The sequence below is a fragment of the Diadema antillarum genome, unplaced genomic scaffold (genome assembly GCF_040938485.1).
Source record: "Diadema antillarum isolate AM-2024a unplaced genomic scaffold, OU_Dant_1.0 seq00001244_RagTag, whole genome shotgun sequence".
NCBI lineage: Eukaryota > Metazoa > Echinodermata > Echinoidea > Diadematoida > Diadematidae > Diadema > Diadema antillarum.
In genome coordinates this window covers 570,042-589,579 of record NW_027272031.1, presented here as the reverse complement: position 1 = coordinate 589,579, position 19,538 = coordinate 570,042, and the positions used below count along the sequence as shown (strand labels likewise).

At 38.4% G+C, this 19,538-nt stretch overlaps 1 protein-coding gene across 1 annotated transcript in view; it reads right to left on the bottom strand.

Annotated features, from left to right (window-relative positions):
- Positions 1-19,538, bottom strand: part of LOC139745245 (epsilon-sarcoglycan-like) — a 107,448-nt gene that overhangs the window by 67,459 nt on the left and 20,451 nt on the right. The window contains exons 2-5 of the mRNA XM_071655649.1: positions 9,857-9,979; positions 5,303-5,451; positions 1,673-1,745; positions 295-300 (exon numbers count right to left, since the gene is read on the bottom strand). Of these exons, the coding sequence (XP_071511750.1) occupies positions 295-300; positions 1,673-1,745; positions 5,303-5,451; positions 9,857-9,979 (351 nt within the window). The remainder of the gene's footprint in view (positions 1-294; positions 301-1,672; positions 1,746-5,302; positions 5,452-9,856; positions 9,980-19,538) is intronic.

Sequence of the window (19,538 nt, the reverse complement as noted above, 5' to 3'; positions counted from 1 at the left end):
CAAATTTTGATTTTCACAGATATCAGGTAATGTATGTAAGCTGTGTGCAGACATCCATGATATGCATAAGACCAGAATTTACATTAAGATTTCCACTAGAATAAAATACATTTGTACACCCTGCTTGGAGCAGATTCATTTAGATTTACTTTGATTTAATTTGGGATCTTCAAAATGGCTCATCAGCAAACAAACATATGCTCTGACCTCAAGCAATCAGCCTAAATCAATGTACCAAAGTGGGCCACTGTTCCTACCTTCTTTCCTTCCCTATGCTGGGAAAGGATTTGAGACTCGTGTCTAGACAAGATAAACATGACATACTTCATGTTTGATTTCCTGTGGATAGTTTGACAAACTTTTTGAAGTTGGCCATTCGGTCAGTTTGGATACAAATAGCCTTGACAAATCTTTTGAACGGTAATTGTTGTTGAAATGTAGATAGCATATTTGTAAATAATGTACACATTTTGGTTCCCATTTATGCTTGAAGTAAATGTTGTAAATAATCCTAAAATCTCATTTTTTTCTTTATTCAATCGGCAGAAGAGTAATTCAAGCCTGGTGCATACAACTTCAGCAGGTCTAAAGATCCCACTCCTTTCAAAATGATGCCTAAAGCAACAATTTAAGTATCTCACACACATTTCATTTTCTTTGTTCATTTCTCCTGCAGCCAAGACCATCACAAGCCAATGCTAAATGAAGTGATATTGGGTCTTGCAATTTCCTCGTACTTTAAACCATTTCATTCATTTAAACTGCAACCAAAAACATGTATTCAAAGGAACATATCAATGTGATGTCAAATCCTTGCAAATTTCAGTTTAAAATATCTATTTTCACATTACTCTCATCCTCATGGATGTCAATATCAACCAAATTGTATCTTCCATAATTGCTCGACATAGCAGATTAATAAACAGTGAAAAGAGAGAGAGAAAAAAAAGAACTACCAAAAAGTTGAGTCTACAAATTCATTTTAGGGGTGTGTGTATGTGTGTGCGATGTGTGTGGGTATTGCATGTAGGGTGGTATAGGGTAGAACCTTAAAATTCTTCTCTAACTCCTTATTTGCCGTGGTGTAAACCCCCTGTGTGCCACATCATTCTAAGACTGCAACATAGTCATGCTTTCAAAAAACATTCTGTTATCCAAATCAATGTAACTTTTATACATTTTTGTTACCCTAGGCATATAATGAGCAAAGCTGTATAGAAGATGCCAAGCATTACTTTGATGTAAATTGTATGACAAATCTATGATTGTTTTTTCCTTCAATGACCAGTAGCTACATTATTGAAAAGACATGACTGTTTTACACAAAACTGTTGCAGACACTTAGAATTTACTCTCAAATTCAGTAGGAAACACTGCTTGATAGTCAATCACCACATGAAATGCAAGCTACATGTTACAGGAATGGAATCGCAAGATATGCCTTCACTGCACTGTGGCATTTGGCGATTTATTGATTGGTTTGGGTGGGTTATGCGTTTGAGCAGAATATGCAAAGTTGGCACGTCGTCGACTGAGTCGGCATGCAAACGTGGCACATAAAGAGTTAATCCTTTGTGTATTCTGAGTGTCAATTGGCACAGAAAACCCCATAGCATTCTACACACTTTACAAAGTCCCCTGGCACAGAAAGGGTTAAGGATCAACTTCATACCTGGATTCTCCTGGACGTAGAGAGAACTCAGTATCCTTGAACTCTCATAGGTCTTTGTGTTCAGAGCGATGATCTATGGACAAAAGAAGAGGAGTGAAAAGATGTCATCTTAATGTAAATCAATTGATAGCACATGAGGTTCACTATTTCAAAATCATGTCCCACAGTTTGGTGCTGAATTGCACATGTTATATCAAAGTAACAAGCTGTATAACAAATTTTTATTATACCAATCTTTAAGTCCAACCTGTTAAGTTTGTCAGCTGTCTTTCATGACATGCTCAAAATCTAGTTATCCCCACCATTTCTTTTTATCAAGAGTTCTACATAAGTACTAATAAATCAAGTGAAGAAAGTTTGAATTCTATTTAGAATAGTGAGTTGAAACAAAACAAAACTAAACTCATGACAGTAAGAACACAACACTTTGTATCTTTAATCACATTTCTTTGGACCATATCAATCATCAACTTTTCATACTCTGCCAAGAGAGCTTAAGGACGTCACATTTGGTAGATGCTTCATATCTTTATGACAGCTATCAATAGCTTTTTTCTCTTCCTTCCCAACAAATCTTAAGCTTTGTGACTTTTAAAAAAATGCTCTTTTCAAATCCAATAGAATCTCTCTTGGAATCTTAATCTAGGTAAACCCTCAGTGTCCTTTGTGATGTTCTTTCTGACATATGAATCTCATGATTGTGACCTAAAAAAACTTGACTTCATTTCCCGAGAGGCACTTTTGTTTCCTCTTTCTCCCTGACAACAACCATCAACCCATCGTCATCATCAGAGTCAAGGATGCGGTCGCCATGGGAGATGAACCATTCTCATCAATTGTGTATGGCAGAGCGATTTGCACACCCCTCTTTCCAGTCATACATCCTCTTTTATCTCATCTAGACTGCAAACTTTAATCCACTTCATTGGAATCATGACTTCATAACTTGGCTCCCACAAATGGACGCTTTAATATCATCCGGATGAAAACTTCTGTCATATCTTCCTTCCTGGAATATGACTTTGTGTCACATTTGTCATATGTTCTTCGTCATAGCCTTATGTCCCAGTTCAATCAGTAAAACGAGACAAAATATTCACTGATTCCTCTTTCAGTTGCCACATTGGAAATCATTTCATTCATCCACAAAAGTTGTTAAAGATTTTAACCTTTCCTCTATAAGCTGGTCCCCCTAAACACGTCAACATGACCTGCTACAATCAATTCTAGTGTCAATGTTCACTAAAAAACAAACAAACCAAATTACTGTAATGTATTGCCAGATAAGCTACAGTACATGAACTAATGAAATTACTATTCACAGAAACTATGATCTATTTCCAACAGAGTAAAATCATTAAAAAAAAAAGTTTAGGAGGGTTAATAACTTAATATTCTTTTTATACAAACTGTGAAAAAGCTATATATTTTTGCTCCTGGCATGGATTTAGTGGGTATCTTTTTTTCAAAGATGTGAGGTCACCGATCACATTACCCTAAAATGAATGCAATGCAATGTGTCTTTCATCTATTGTGCTAATAAGTGAAGAAGTCAGAAGATGGCATGTGCAATTTCCTTAAAAAATATACAAAACTACAAAGCAATTACAATGTACATAAGGCTGGCAAATATATGTCTAAACACTTGATTTTGATAAACAACAACAGCAACACAAATAATGAGGTGGACAAGTCTAGGGGGCTTAAAAATCTGTCAACAGCTGGGAAAAGGGGAATAACATGGAGTTTCTAATTTAATATCCAGCTTGACCGAGACAAGATACCCTGTATTTCCTTCACAAGTGGCATCTTTTAGGGGATGGATTAACACAGGATGAGGAGGAGGAAGAAGAGTGTTGCCATGGTAATGGCTAAAGCTAGGCAAAGCCTGCCCTGGGATGGAAGGAATTCCAGATTTTAATCTGCAGACAAATTTCATACGGCGGGATTATCAAACCAACTGAATCAATTTTTTGAGACTTTGCTTACATCATTACATGTAGCTCCACTGCTCTGGCTTTAATTGCTATCAGGGGATCAATGTAAATTCTTTTCTGCAAATTAAAAAAAAAATGAACCTAAAGAATCTGCAGACAAATTTCATACGGCGGGATTATCAAACCAACTGAATCAATTTTTTGAGACTTTGCTTACATCATTACATGTAGCTCCACTGCTCTGGCTTTAATTGCTATCAGGGGATCAATGTAAATTCTTTTCTGCAAATTAAAAAAAAAATGAACCTAAAGAAGTATATGGAAATAAATCAGAGAAAATTGACCATAATGCTGAAGCAATATGTTTTTCCTCATCTTCACTTCATAATTTAATCTTGAATACATATACATGTGTAATCATTCTCATGAAAGCTGACACATCACAAAAAAAAACCAAGAATCTGAGCTTGACCTGTGCATTGAGAGGTTTGTGAGAACTTTGGTGGGTATGGCCCTTGTTGCATCTATGACATCATTTACAAAACATTTCCTTTGGACCGATGAAAGATTCTCCCTTCCATGCCACGTATCTCCATTTCCTGGAGAGATGTACAAGTGGGAGGGGCCCAAATGTCAAAGTTGACATCACCTACCAGGACCCTGGGTTTGTCTACTGGCCTGGAATGGACCAGATTGACATTTTTTTCCTTTTTTTCTCTGAAACTTGGCCTTCCCTCAACTTGGCCCTTCCAACTGCCTTTACAAAGAAAAAAAAAATGAGGCTGACATTGATGAAAAATGACCCCGCTTATGAAAAAATACACAGTGTGGGTGAAAAACTGAAGCAATAATTAACTAATTACCTAAAAGCAATTTCCTGAGCATGCAAGTACCAGCAGTACGGCCACAAAACGATGTGACATTAAGTGTCAAAATGAAATTGGATACCACTGACAAACTACTAAGTTTAGACCTATCAGAAATAAAGGATGCTTTGAGTATTCAAAGGAGGGAAAAGACAGTGGGATGTATTCCCATGCAAATGCCAAACCGGACTTTGTCATGTTTATTGATACCAGAAGTCATCAATGGTTTGAATTAGATGGAAATTGGGAGGTAGCCAAATAGGAATCCCATCTCTAAAATTAGTTGCCATCATTCTCAAAGCAACATTCAGCAATTGCCCTAAAAATTACCATACTGTATGCAGATTGAAATTTTATACATGTTTTTATAAGAACTGATCTCTGGGGAGAGTAAACCAATTAAGTAGCAAACAAAGTATGTTTACTTTAAATCAAAAGGAATACACTGACATTCAAATAAAGATAAGATGCTGTGTTTTCTTGGGTACGGGTACTGCAAAGAACTTGACCACATATCCCAATCCCAGGCATTTCCTTTATCACATCTTGGAAGACCTATGAATGACCTTTGATACCCCAATTGGGTGTTTAACTGATTAATATCATACTCCCTTGGAATGTTGGGAAGGGTGAGGGGGATTATTCATTTATGGATCTCCTTCCCCCAAAACACGACAACATATTTTTGCTTGCCTAAAGAAACAAGAGAGATTGAACTTAGACAAGAAATTACTGCAGGTGTGTCAATTTCAAAGGGATGTGTATGTGGAAGCAATTGTAGCAGAAAGAGAGTGAAAGAGATGTGTTTGAGGGGCAAGCATACACACCTCCAGATTGAAATCTCCTGCGTCGGTTTCCTTGGGAGTGCCAAAGAGTATCCCGTCCGAGCTCGCATCGGGTTGAACAAACTTCAGCCATTGTGGAAGGCTTGGCCGACTGACCAGGCTGGGGCGCAGAATGATGGGGTCGGCCGAATCTTTATAAAAGACATATTTAGACAGAGAAAAAAAAAACCCACACAATGAAAACAACAACAATTCTGTATCACACAAACTAATATTTTTCAGTGTTATACTACATCAAACATAACTTACCAACACACAAGATTTTCACTGTGTGCATATAATATGTCATTATGAGCTGATATGCAAATTCATAAGGACCTGGGAAACCATTCCTCTTGTAAAAAAAAAATAAAAAATAACATGCATTTGCAAATGTGCTTTATAAAACCAAATCCTTGCTATAGAGGAAATATGATTTCCCAATAAAAGAGCTGAATTCTTATTTCACGTACTTTTGAAGGTTTTTGCCTCACAAAACTACTTTACTTTGAAGGAACAATGCACAGCATTCATTTCATCTAGTACTTGTTTTCCCGATTTCTTACATTTCCAGTCTCAGACAGTAACAACACTGCCATATTATGCCATCTATAAAATCTACAGCTGATTGCTGCCATCATCGCTACAATTTCCATAACTATCTAATGTAATGGTTATCCCCTGATAAAGCCCTCAATTCTCTGTTAACCATCATTATGAGAATGTACAATACAAAATTCATTGGCAAGATTATGTGTGAAGAAAACATTCACAGATGTGACACAAAGTTTACTAATAAATGTCATTTTCAATAAATGGACTGACTACTGAAGATGATATTTCATGCAAAAAAAGAAGAAGAGGGAACAGTCTGTCATGTTACTGGCCTAATGATTTACAGAGTATCACCCTCATCATTATTGCTCTCAAAGTGATGGGAAGTTATCCTCCCACCCCTGATGTAATAGGAACTGTTGATAGGAGAAAATTTACCTGGTCTTATGTGTGATGCCCTAATTTTTGGTGGCTTGGCAGTTTTAAATGATTTGCTATGTTTGAATTGACAACTAGTTGTTCTCGAAAGCTATGAACTCTCTTTCTGTCTGCTGGGTTCAACTGGTATGATGCAAAGTGTTCCTAAATCAAATGTATCCCCAGAATGATCTTAGCCTTGGAAAATAGATGCTTATTCAGTACTTCCCTACTACTTGTCAGAATCTTTATTTGGCAGGTAACTGGACTTTTTCACATTATGAACATATCTTGCATGAGATACTAATAGTTATGAAGTGACAACCTCTATTGCCACTTGGACATGATTTTCTCCCAAGCACAATCATGTGCAACAAGACATGACAGCATTCTTCCCAGGCCACTTGGCATTATTCTAATCTGGACTCATTCCAGTTATACTTGGGAACTGATAGACATTTTTATTATTTCATGTCATGATTTCATCCTTCAGGAGAAAAAACCCTGATAGAAATAGACAAAATGGATTCAAGAGGAAGCATTAATTTCCCTGAAGACTGAAGAAATGAATATGGGTTCAGTATGAGTTTAAATTCATGGCCTGTGGCCACAGAAAGAAAGTGATTAAATGTGTGTAAGCATGCAACCAACCGTAAGTTCCCTCTGAAGAAGTAGGTAATGAGGACAAAGTGCCCTGGCAAAGGATGCTATCACTGCTGACAACAGACTTGAACCAGCGACCTCAAGTTTGAGAGTCTGTGAGGCTATCCACTAAGCCACTATAACTCCCCCTAGCAAACTGATGTTTGCCATGTTAACTGTAAGGAACTATGTTTAGACAAATTTGCCTGATGTGTTAATCCGTTGATGACGAGTCCCGAGTATACTTGGGCAGGCGTCTATGGGAAAAGCGTGTTGTAGCAAAATCAGCCTGTCCTCAACGGGTAAGACAAATGGTTGCTGGTTTGTTTTAAAACCAAATTATCCTAGACAGCTGAGACAGTTTTGATCACTCACACTTTCAATTATCATTAATCTGCTCCTGATTCCAAGGCAAAAAGAATTCAATCTACACTGAATGTACTTGTGTCAAAACCCACTATGACTGACATCCTATAGCTCAGGGCTGTGTTGGTCTGCCGAACAAATTATGGGTGCAAAGCGGAGGTACAATTCTGATCCTAATTGGCCTTGAAACTGGGTAGACTTTAGTTAGAGGAATCCTGGGGAAACTTGACAAGCACTGACAATGAACTGACACCTTGTGAGCTGACTTCAAACACGTGCCATCGAATGATAGGGACTATTAGGACCAAAAATATCCCACAATTTGCTGAGATGACACTGAAAGTGAAAGTGGAAGACACTATTACCTGTTCTTACTGACATTTGAGAGGATAGTTTGGGTGAAGAAATTGCTCATGGGACCGACCGCAAGAAGGCAGGAAAGATAATGAAGAAGCTTTGAGGTGAGAAATTTCTGTGGCCATTAGGTCAATGACCTCGACGTTTTCTACACATCAGTTAGTCTATCAAATGTCTAACTCTTTTTAATGGACTGGATTGAAGTTTGTGTTGGGTATTACTTTACACAGAAACCAAAGAGTAAGGAATGTATATATTCAAATCTATGGATATATCAATCTATGGATATATCATCCATAGGGCTATGGATGTACAAGCTATTCATTTCATCTATTTACTTTGTATCTTGAATACATTTATCAAAAATGTGAAATCTAGTTTGAATCCATAAGTCTTTGCTATGTCAGGCAATCCTTTGGCAAGCTTTCTGGTAGTCAGAAACATTTTATTTTTGTATGAAGTATACATAAAATTTGAATATGTCAGTAGACTGGTCCATTAGTCATGGCTATATGTCAAGCAAGCCTCAGCAACTTGCTGCTGAGAGATATTATGTTAGTAAAACTGGTTGCATAAGATCTGACTATGTCCATAAACAGGCTTTTAAATTAAACAAAATGAACAAAAATGTGACAGATGATAATCTATTCTGTATCAGTGAGAATCATTTAAACAATATGTGGCAAAAATGTTTGCATAAATCATATTTCCATGCTATATATAACACTACTTTGCAGCTGGTACAAATTATGTTCAGTTTTTGAGATTTCAACAGTTTGTTTGCCTGAAATATGTTTTATTATTCTTTGGAGAGAAATTAAGTCTAAAATGGACACAAAGTTTCAAATAGCTGACACTGAAAGTGACATAAGAAAGTTTATGGACCATCTTACACACATTAGAAATGTATGTTTTCAATGGAACTCTAAAGTAAGTATAAACTAGAAATATCACTTAAGGTGATTAATACCCCGCCCCGTGACGACAGTCTTACCCAAGGAATGATCTTTCCTTGATCTTCTGCCATTCAAATGCCGTTACCATGGCAACGCAGCTTCCGACACGTCCGAAAAATATGTCTTGCACATCTTCCCACCAAGACTATTGTGTGTGCCACATTTCATAAGCTTTTGTCAAAAACTGAGGAAGTAGTTCAATCCACAAGATCTTTCCTTGATCTTCTGCCATTTATATGCCGTTACCATGGCAACGCAGCTTCCGACACGTCCGAAAAATATGTCTTCCACATCTTCCCACCAAGATCAAGGTGTGTGCCACATTTCATAAGCTTTGGTCAAAAAACTGAGGAAGTAGTTAAATCTGCAAGATCTTTCCTTGATCTTCTGCCATTAATATGTCGTTACCATGGCAACGTACTTTCGGGTACTGTCAAAAAATGCGTCTTGCACATCTACAACCAAAGGCACACATCTGTACCAAGTTTCATGGAAATTGGGCAAAAACTGAGGAAGTAGTTTGCAACACAAAATTTTCCATCATTTTGGCTCATAATATGTGAGCTGTTACCATGGCAACATACTTTTTGTCACTGTCAAGAAATGTGTCATGCTGACCTATATCCTAAGACAAACATTCAATATGAATTCCATGAGAATTGGAAGAACACTGATGAAGCAGTTTTGCCATGAAGCATTTTGCCCTATATTTTACCAATAACATGCCGTTACCATGGCAACGCACTTTTTGCCACTGCGGAAATATGTGTCTTGCACATTAACATATTCAGATGAACATCTGTACCTAATTTCATAAAAATTGATCAAAAACTGTGGGAGGAGTTCGCGACGCAAGATTTGTACCCATTTTTGCTCATAATATGCCGTTACCATGGCAACGTACTTTTGGGTACTGTCAAAAAATACGTCTTGCACATCTACAACCCAAGGCACACATCTGTGCCAAGTTTTATGGGAATCGGTTGAAAACTGAGGAAGTAGTTCGCGACGCAAGATTTGCAACGGACCGACCGCCCGACCGCCCGACCGCCCGACCGTCCGCTGATTCCTATATACCCCCTTCAAACTTCGTTTGGCGGGGGTATAAATATGTTTCTTCAGGATTACCTACTCTACCCCTATGATTCATCCCAGTCTACCTTTGGAGCTGCAAGAGGGATTACCTCATCAAGTATTAAGTATTCTTAAACTATTTCGCTTTACAGGCTAGCAGACAGAATTTTTCCGTAGATATGAGTCGTACCAAGTGTATATTGGTCAAAGAGGTCAGTTCTGAGGACTGGCCACTGGAAGTTGACCCCAGTAGAGATGTTCAGAGCTGGGATGCCATGGACACTTTGGATGGACAAGCAGAGAAGGCCCAAACCTGGATTGAGGAGAGAATCAAAGATGAAGAACTTTGAGAAAAGTTAACAACCACATACTGATATGAACAAAAAGACACTTGGACATATGAACATATAGATAGATGGATTCAATGAATAAGGCGTAGATGAACAGATTTCATTCATTTTATTCCACATGGTCACTTGTTTCAGCCACAGGCTGTTCTTCAACAAGTCCGTGCATCTTAAAAGACTGTTACATCACGTTATACAAAACATCATAATTCACAAAATCATACAGATTTCACTAACATACATGAAATGAGGTAGGTAAAAATAAGATTTGATGAAGGTGGCTACACATATGGTTGAACAGAGGGCTTGTGAAAAAATGTTGCACAGTTCAATAAATGGAATGTGATTGGGGGCTGCATCAGCATTGAGCAAGTACCTCTGAATAAAAAAAAGTATGGCTCAAAAAGTACATAAATTTCTGAGTGAATTATAGTATAAACATCACAAGGTGATGAAAATGATTCAGGAAGACATTGGAGTAACAGGAACATATCATTCATGCTTGTAGACAATGTTTCAAAACAGGAATTCATTGTTTTCAGTTCATAACCAAGATATTAAAAAAGTATAGTTCTGCCAAACTGCTGTCTGGTGGAGAGGAGAAAATAACAAGTCAAGGAAATATGACTGAAGGACTTGTTCTTGTTATGCAAAGACTCAATTACCAAAAAATCCTTGTTTCATTGGCACACCTGAAAAATGGTGATGGATAATAGCGTGGGGTGAGGGAAAGAGAGAAAGAGACATTGGGAAGGGGAGGAAGGGGGGGGGGGGGGGAGAGGGGAAAGAGGGGAGAAACAGTGACAGGGAGAGGAGATGTGCAAAATACAATGAAAATGAGATAGATGCAAATATATAGAGGAAGATAAACAGGTTATACATATAGACAAAAAGTATATGGAACAAGATATAAATATATGGTGTGATATTCACATACAATGTACATATCATATAACAGAGAGAGAGAGGAAAAGAAAGAGAAAGAGAGGGAGAGATGGAGGGACAGAGGGGGGAAAGAGAGACTGAAAAGATATGTAGAGAGATGATATAAAAGTAACATACAGTAGATGAAAAGGATAATACACTATTTGAGTGGACAACAAACTAAAAACATTCACTTTATCAAGCTTTAACTTTAAAGGGATGGTACAGTATTGGTGGAGATGAGAATTGGGCTTTTAACTTTTTGTGAGATACCAAGAAAACACTTATGAAATAGTACAGAGCATACCATTTTAAGAGGAATTCAAAGTTTATTTGATGAAAATCGGGTTTGGAATGACTGAAACATCCAAAAACAAAGTAAAACAAAGTGATCGTAATTAAGTGCGGGTCCCACACTTATTAGAATCGCTCTGTTTTGGATACCTCAGCCATTTCAAAACCAATTTTCATCAAATGAACGTTGAATTCCTCATGGAATTACATACTCTTTCACATTTTATAGGAGGTTTCTCATTATCTCACCAAAAAATATTAGAAACCTGAAATCAGGTCTCAACCAAAACTATACGAACCCTTTAAGCAAAGTGTAGTAAGCTATCTGAGAGCTAGCTCCTTTCAAAGGCTGAGAAGTGACAGACGGCTTCCTATGGATTTGTAAGCTAAGCTTAGAGATCTTCTTTAGGAGCATGAAAATCTGCAAAATATCGCAAAGCTGTGGCTTCCTTTATCAGTCACATAAAAGCAGAAACAGCTTGACATTTTTGGGAATCAAGATTTGAACAAGAATTTCCTTGAAGATCAACACTTCAACATGAAAATTATCTTTAGCATGTTTTTGTAAAAAACTGTACAAAGCTGATAAATCTACATGCAAGCTTGCACATTAATATGTCATAGTTTGCACAGTCTTCACTAACAGAGCTTTATAAACTTTCCAATATTTCATCCCCTAAGACAAGAAATCTTTGCAAATGATTATTCAAAATATTCATATTTTGTTACTTTTTAACCATCACCAGTTTACATTTACATTATGCTTTAAATCCAGGCAATGGTGAGTGCAACAGAACAAAGCAGGCCCTACTCAACAGAAAAATTAAGACCAACTTCAGTCTGAGGGGAAGGATTAAATGCATGTACTTTCCCATCACAATGACAAATAATTCTTGATAATATCAATCTGTCTGTCATAAAACATTTTGAAAACAGTGAATGAAGGTTCATGTACGGTCATCAAAGAGGCTTTCTGATCTTCCTTTGCTGTATAAATTGCACACTTTTTGAATATGCATGCTATGCTATGCTGTGAGAGTGTGGGGGATAAACTGATTTTGCTGAGTTCATTGGCACATTATTTATGGCAAAGAGTTCATCGGCACATCATTGATAGTCAAGATAACATTCTTGATGACGGTTTGACAAGGATAACTGCCCTGCAGGTACACACCTGTATTTCAAGGGGAAACATTTTTCACTTCTGCTTTGCATGACACAGATTAGGCGACAGATAAGATCAGACAGTGCCTCTCATCACTCGCATCATTCATTAACCTTACTCATTAATGTTCCCCGTCAAAAAAATGGGATGCTTTGTCGCCGTGACAACATAACTCACTTCCTCACTGTAATTGGAAGACTTTGTGAGGTGGAAGGCAGTAATGTGGAAAACAACCCTTGTGCTACACAATTCATCCTCAAAGGATCTTTAGCCATGTACCTGTCGTATCTAATTTAGCTTTGGTGGTTTAATAAACACCAGATTTTTAGCTCTGATTGTATATTTTCCCCTTATATTCAAGCTCTACATTACGGCTCTAATTCTTTTATTACAGTTTTGCCACATAGCAGAAACTAAAAACTTGCAAGGTCTTCTTGTTTTGTTTCTGAAAATATATTGTTTCGGTAAATAAATGCAGTATACTTTAATGGGATGATTTCTGATTGAGCAGTAGCCAAAACACAACTAGACCTAATAACAAAAGACACATAAAACAGCAAAGGAAATTAATAACTTTTCCTACCAAGTACCATTGGAATAAAGTTGTCTATACAGAAATAAATGCATTACAAGACTTGCGGGTATAAGGATATTAGTATTTGACATGTAATGTATGTAATGTATACAAACATAAATAATTTAGATCAACAGAAAGCTGTCAATTGGTTAATCATGAGGATAACTAATTGAATCTTATAAGATTCATTCAGACGGAAAATTGTCAGACTTCACACATAAATAATATTTATAATAAAAAGCCGTATACTGCAAGGGAGTAAATATCACTGTATGGAATTGTGGCTGACATACTAACATATTTCTCAGTCTCAGCTCTTCAAAATTTGCAAATAAATTATGCAAATGTCTGTGGAGGGCAGCTCATATTATTTTGTGCAATCAGTGAAATGATGATTAGTTTTCCAGCGACTCTGAAGCAATATCTGATGTCTCACAAGTTTATGACGGGCAAAGAAAGTAAATTTGCACCAAGATATCCCAATAGTCCTGGATAAAGGCATAGTTGCCTAGCAGCAGGACGAGATTGAGGAATGCATCACCACTTCTACCACACTACACTACCTAGCAACAAATCATATGGAGTCATAAATGGAGCGTAGCAAAATTTTGCATGAATGAAATTGCCACGGGCCACCCCCCATTAATATCTAGTCTATAATACCAGACTCCATTGTTCATGATCGTAACCCAATGCTATGATGACAAGTTTATTAAAAAATCATGGTCAAATCTCATTTGGGAAAAATAGATATGATGGAAAATATGAAATTGTTGCAGTATTTCTTATGCATGTCTGCGCTATTGTTGATGAAAACAATTCTTCACATGGTCTGTTTGAAATAATCCAAGCGTAAACAGTGATAGGGGTGGTCTGTTTTCAGCCTATTTGACTACAACGTGTACAAACGATATGACCTGCATGACAAATAGACAGAAAGTGGTGTACACAGAATTAGTGGGCTTAACTCCTCAGCTCTGTAAAGGGCCGCTTTCTCCTGGAACCAAATTTGGGGTGGCAGGGTGCATGTAAACATGCGGGGACAGAAAACCAAACATTTGAGACTGGTGTACTTGTAGATTCCAAGCACGGTTTATATACTGGCAAGCTTTATCAATGTTGTGAACTTCAACAAGTAGAGAGGGAACATGCATGCGGATTATAGGTGAGTCCCTTGTAATCTGAGTTGTAGATTTCTTGATTTCGCACAACTGGGGCAGGGATGATTTCTTTGTTTTTTCTTCACACGATTCACTGGAATGTTGCACCCATGAATCGGGCACCCCGGCATTCATACTCAATCATGCGCGGTGCCTGGAAGCCACCGTCAATACCGGGCTTTTAACTCCCGCCCGACTTGAAGTCGATGTCAACATGTTTTGTGCCACTCACAATGTGGATATATTGCCTTCCCTGCTTTGTAACTCTCCGGCTAAACGCCTCTGATAGTGTGTTTTGTGAGTAGTAGTACTGCCTCTGGTTCTACTTATTGCCTATTTGTGAGGACCACGCACTGAGTGAAAGTCAACTAAGGTATCATATGAAGCTCATGTACCTGGTAGTACCCTGCTGACTCTATCTTGGCAAAGAAAAAAAAACCACCACCAACTACTCCACTGACTGCAAGCTGGGAACTTTCCAAGCTTGGTGTGTATTCAACACTTGATATCATAGTCTCTGACAGCAATTTTCGTTTTTGTGTGCATGCATCATTGTATGTATCATTTTTTATTTTTAACCTGCAATGTTTTTAGGTGGAATGAGTCATGAATAGAGAACTTAAAGCCTCACACACAGCTTGGCTACTTCTTGAAGGAAGCAAGGTACTCAAGAGCTACTTCAATCAGTGAATGCACATCAAACACATGGATTCCTTGGAGTTCTAACAAAAATCATTGGTCATCTATAGAACAGTGGCATGCCCTATGAACCATCAGCAGAACTTACACAAGAACTCCCACAGCCTTAGAATGAAAGATGCAAACTCCAGCCTCATTTTGGACAAATCTTTTGGAACCTTAAATGGCAACATATTCGGCAGAGTCTCAATGACAACTTGTGATGTTGGTGCTGAACTACAATGTTGTTGCCATGGTAACTGAATCAGGAAAGAAGTCATGTACATGAAGACAATCTACAGACACAACGAAAATACTTTCCTATTTGAGGACCTATGATCATAATGCAGCTGATGATGTTGCTCAAATGTCTTTTGTCTCATTTCCCAACAGCTTTTATTTCACAGCAGATTAAGTTGAGATGTTCACAGCTTTGTTCCGCAAACTCCTTTAGTATTTTTATAACATGAGTGATATCAAATCGAGGAATGCTTCATGGGATAGTGCTGTCGGTTACCTGGTACGGTGCCTGAAAATTGTCATTGCCAAGTCATGTGATGCCTGAAAAAAAAAAGCAGCAGTTCTGGGAAACCCTGGAAAAACTCTGGGAGAACATACCCTGGGAGGATGCAAAATGTTCATGTGAGCATGCATTCTGAAAACCAAAGGGCATTAACCCTGCATGGAAACAGTGGTGAAGTTTGAAAGCACTCTTCCTTAGCTTCATCTGATATGCCACATCAAGATGGAATGACAGAGAGAGAAAGATATAAAGAAAGAGAATTCTATCTATCACTATCTATCACTTGAGCTTGTGAGAGAAAGAGAGAGAGATAGATAGAAGAAAGGAAGTAAGAGAGGGAGAAGGGAAGTGACATCACCATATGTTTCTACCATGGTCATTACAACTTTCTCACTTTACTCCACACCCTACCACCACACCCTAATGACTACCACAGTGATTTGAACTACAACTGTACGAGATGCAGGTCAAAGTTAAGACCGGAAGATTTATAAAGCCACGATCAATCAACCTCCCCCACCGAGTCGAGCCTAGTGCCTACAGGGTTAAGATGAACCCCAATGTCAACTGCCAGGTCTGGAATTCCCTTGGAACCACAAATATACCAACCATGTCCTTGACAGAACTCCAGTTCTTTCGCTCCCCATGAGTCTTATTCCACCATAATATGTCGTAGCATGTCCTCATCTGCCTTGCACTCTAGCCGGAATCTCTTAGCACCCAAGCACCTCTCAGGATTTTATGGAGGCGTTTGTCCGCCAAATTTCGACATATCACCGAATGTCTACATAATGAGGTAACATTAGAGATAGTTCGCTACCTTTATTTGCCATGTGTGGACTAGATTACTGTGGAGTCACGCTAGGATAGTAGCTCATGGATGAAAGTTTCAAATATGGAAGCGACAAGTGCCTGTTTGGCAGAATATAGAAACTGATGTGCGGAGTGCTGTGTGCTATTTTGGTACACTGATCGTAATCTGGGGCAGGTGGGGAAATGTCTTTATTTATGTATTAAGAAGAAATGGCAAGTGGCGTAGATCCATCTTTACTATTTTCAAGATCATTTCTCTTCCTCATATCCAATGGAAAAAACATTATGAAATAAAAAAAAAACCATAATGGGACAGAAGCGCCTACATGTATGTGGAATCTGGCCTTCTGAGTTTCTATTTAGAGCAATGCAGAGGAATATTGGATTGATAATGGTGAGAATTCACTCAGCAAAGTATCAGCTTACTGTTTGCAGCCAAAGTAGACAGTGAGTCTGAAGTAGAACAGTGAAGAAGTACAACTGGACTTATGATGCTATGTTTTCATTTGTGTAAAACATACTTATTGTTAAAATCAACAAAAATATTTCCAGTAAACTAGCTACTGGATTTCGTGGTTGATACACAGATTAAAACAGACAGGGGAAAGCTTCGGTTTAATCTCTGTCTGTCTCAATCTCTTTCTCTCTCAGCTGAACCCACGTGCAGTGAACTGTATCATTCTCACAAATGCAAATCTGCATTATTTGTGGATACACTTTTGTGTTTCTCCACAACTCATAGAAAAGGATTCAGTCTGACCAGCTTCCTTTCATGTTTTCCCTGAGCAACTTTCACAATGGTCAAACGAACAGTGGCCAGGAGGCCTTGAGCGGTCACTCGCTAAATCTACGTTCACTCAGCGCACGTCGGAAATCTTTTGTGAGCATTGACTAAACATACCTCGGGTACTCTTTTGATTCATAATACACAAATATGCAGTCATTCTGCCCATTGCCACCTTCACAGAAAAAACTATCGTGAGTATTTCATGCTTCTATATCGCACAAGGGGCCATCTTTGTGCTGGTATCTGCTGATAAACTTTGTCTTTAAAATTATCCAAAAAATTGAGATTCTTTGGACATTGCATACTGTACTGCTAACACAGTTGAACGGGCAATGTGGTATAAACATGGCATGATCCAAATTCTCTGTCAATACATAGAGAAGCCTGCAACCTACAAAGTCAGTGTGATCAAGTTTAGACTAGAACAGGCACTGGATCACAGGTTTTAAAGCAAAGATGGTATCTCCTGAAAACTCCCGGAAATTTTTCACTGCAGGGGACTACCATATTTGATACTTTAATATCTCCCACTGTCAGTCACACTTCTACAGGTCCTTACTACGGTGCAATGGAATCACTGCTCAATGAAACATCAAGTCTGTAGTTAACCCTCGACAAGCTGCCACAGCGTGTGTGACCTGTGGAGCCACACAGAAATCCGGTGGAATTACATGTCTGGCACCACAAGAGTTAAAACGATCGCACTGAAAGACAGCTGGATGTTTTCACTGGCATGTCTGCATTCATCACAAAGGAAACTTGCGGCAAGTTGACGCATCCCGTCGGATATTCTACCCTTCTAAGGCACCCTGGAGGCCAAGGTTGTCCTACTGTATAGTGGACATTGTCTTCCTGTTATGTAACATTACCAACTAAATTTGGACAATGTTTGATGAGACATATTTTATGCAGTGGATACTGATTGTGTCTCTTCAAGGCTTATCTGGTTTGGATGCAATAGACGAGTCATGAAGTGGATTAACCATCATTCTGCTCTTAACGAGAAATGGAACTCTTTCTGAGATTGCCGAAGAAGACTATTTAACCCATTCATCGCTGGATATTTACTCTATCATTGCACGACATCATGAGGTGAATAACAGATATGTGTCATAGTTCATTTACGAACCACAGGAATGCTGGTTGATGATATGTATACTTTGAGGTACCTGGTGCAATGCTGTGACACATTAAGAGCCATGCTGTACCCGCTAAATATTTTGCAAGGCTTTTATCTTTGTGAATCTAGTGCTATTTGTGAATTGAAAAACCTGGGAAAATATCAATGCTGATCCTGACATGAATGTGGTATAAATGCAGCACTTCTATGAAAAGTTTGCCAACCACTTTACCACATAATCATATAGGCTTAATATCTACTCTGCTCAAGATTGGATCTCTTATTTATGATATCTAAAATACATAATATTGCACATTTCATTGCGACTTCTTTATTTCACAAGCTAATCAGCGAACGAAAGACAATTCAAGAAGTTGGACATCATTCTCTCGATCAGGACTGAAACAGGATCTGAAGAGTAAATGATTAGAGACTGGATCATCCTGGATAATATGTAATACTTCCTGTCCAAAATGCAAATGAGCAAATGGATTTATTGATAGCACTGTTTTGTCTACAGTGGCGATTTGACAGAGAGTGTGCAGCGTCAGAATCACCATGCAACAACGGAGGAGCCAGAAAGCCGTGAGGTCACTGCAGGAAGTGCATCCTGCAGAGGTCAACATCCTGTTCACTTGGGAATCAAAAACAAAACCGCCGACTTTGCTTTGGACGTGTGAGAACACATCCTGGGTGATCACTCAAGTTTCCTCTCATTTCACATCACTTTAAGATTTGATTTGTTTGTTACATCCTCATCCCCCTGGTCAACATCAATGACAAGATGGATTGAGAGAAGTAACTACTTGTGGGAAGATTGGAACCAAAGTCATCTGACAACGTTCATCCAAGCCCTTTGTGGATAAGTGAGGCAAAACAAAACTGGTATTAGGCAGCGATGCTCTGAATGACTGCACTTACTGATGACAGAATATGGAACTTACCGACGACAAAACATGGAACTTACAAATTAGCAGAGACCTCGGTGGTTTGCGTGATGAATCAGATCTTTGGTGGATGATATCCATGATGTGCAAAGAATGTTGTTTGTTGCGAGACTTCAATTGTCTTGTCTGATGTTGATTTATGATTTTTAATATCTATTTCTCTTTTTTATGATCAGGAATTACTGCCACACCTGCTGCTGAGTCTCACTGGCAAATCTTCATCCCTGGAGATAGGGACATCTTCTGCCTTCAGCCTGACTAATTCTTTGATCTGGAGCGAGGGGGCAAACACCCCTTGAAGTCAGGGGGATTAGCATGCTGTAAAATAATCAAGTCATGTTTTGATGAGACACTGAGAGACCTGTATTTGCTAACTGCCGAGAACTAGCGCCGACTCAATGTCACAAACTGCGTTGCTGTATGACAGTGTAGTTATTGCAGAATTAATTAGTCAGTATGATGCCCGGGTTAAGTGAGTACTGAAGCTTTCCAACTTGGGGCATGGCTGGTGACTGACTACACTGTGTATACCCAGAC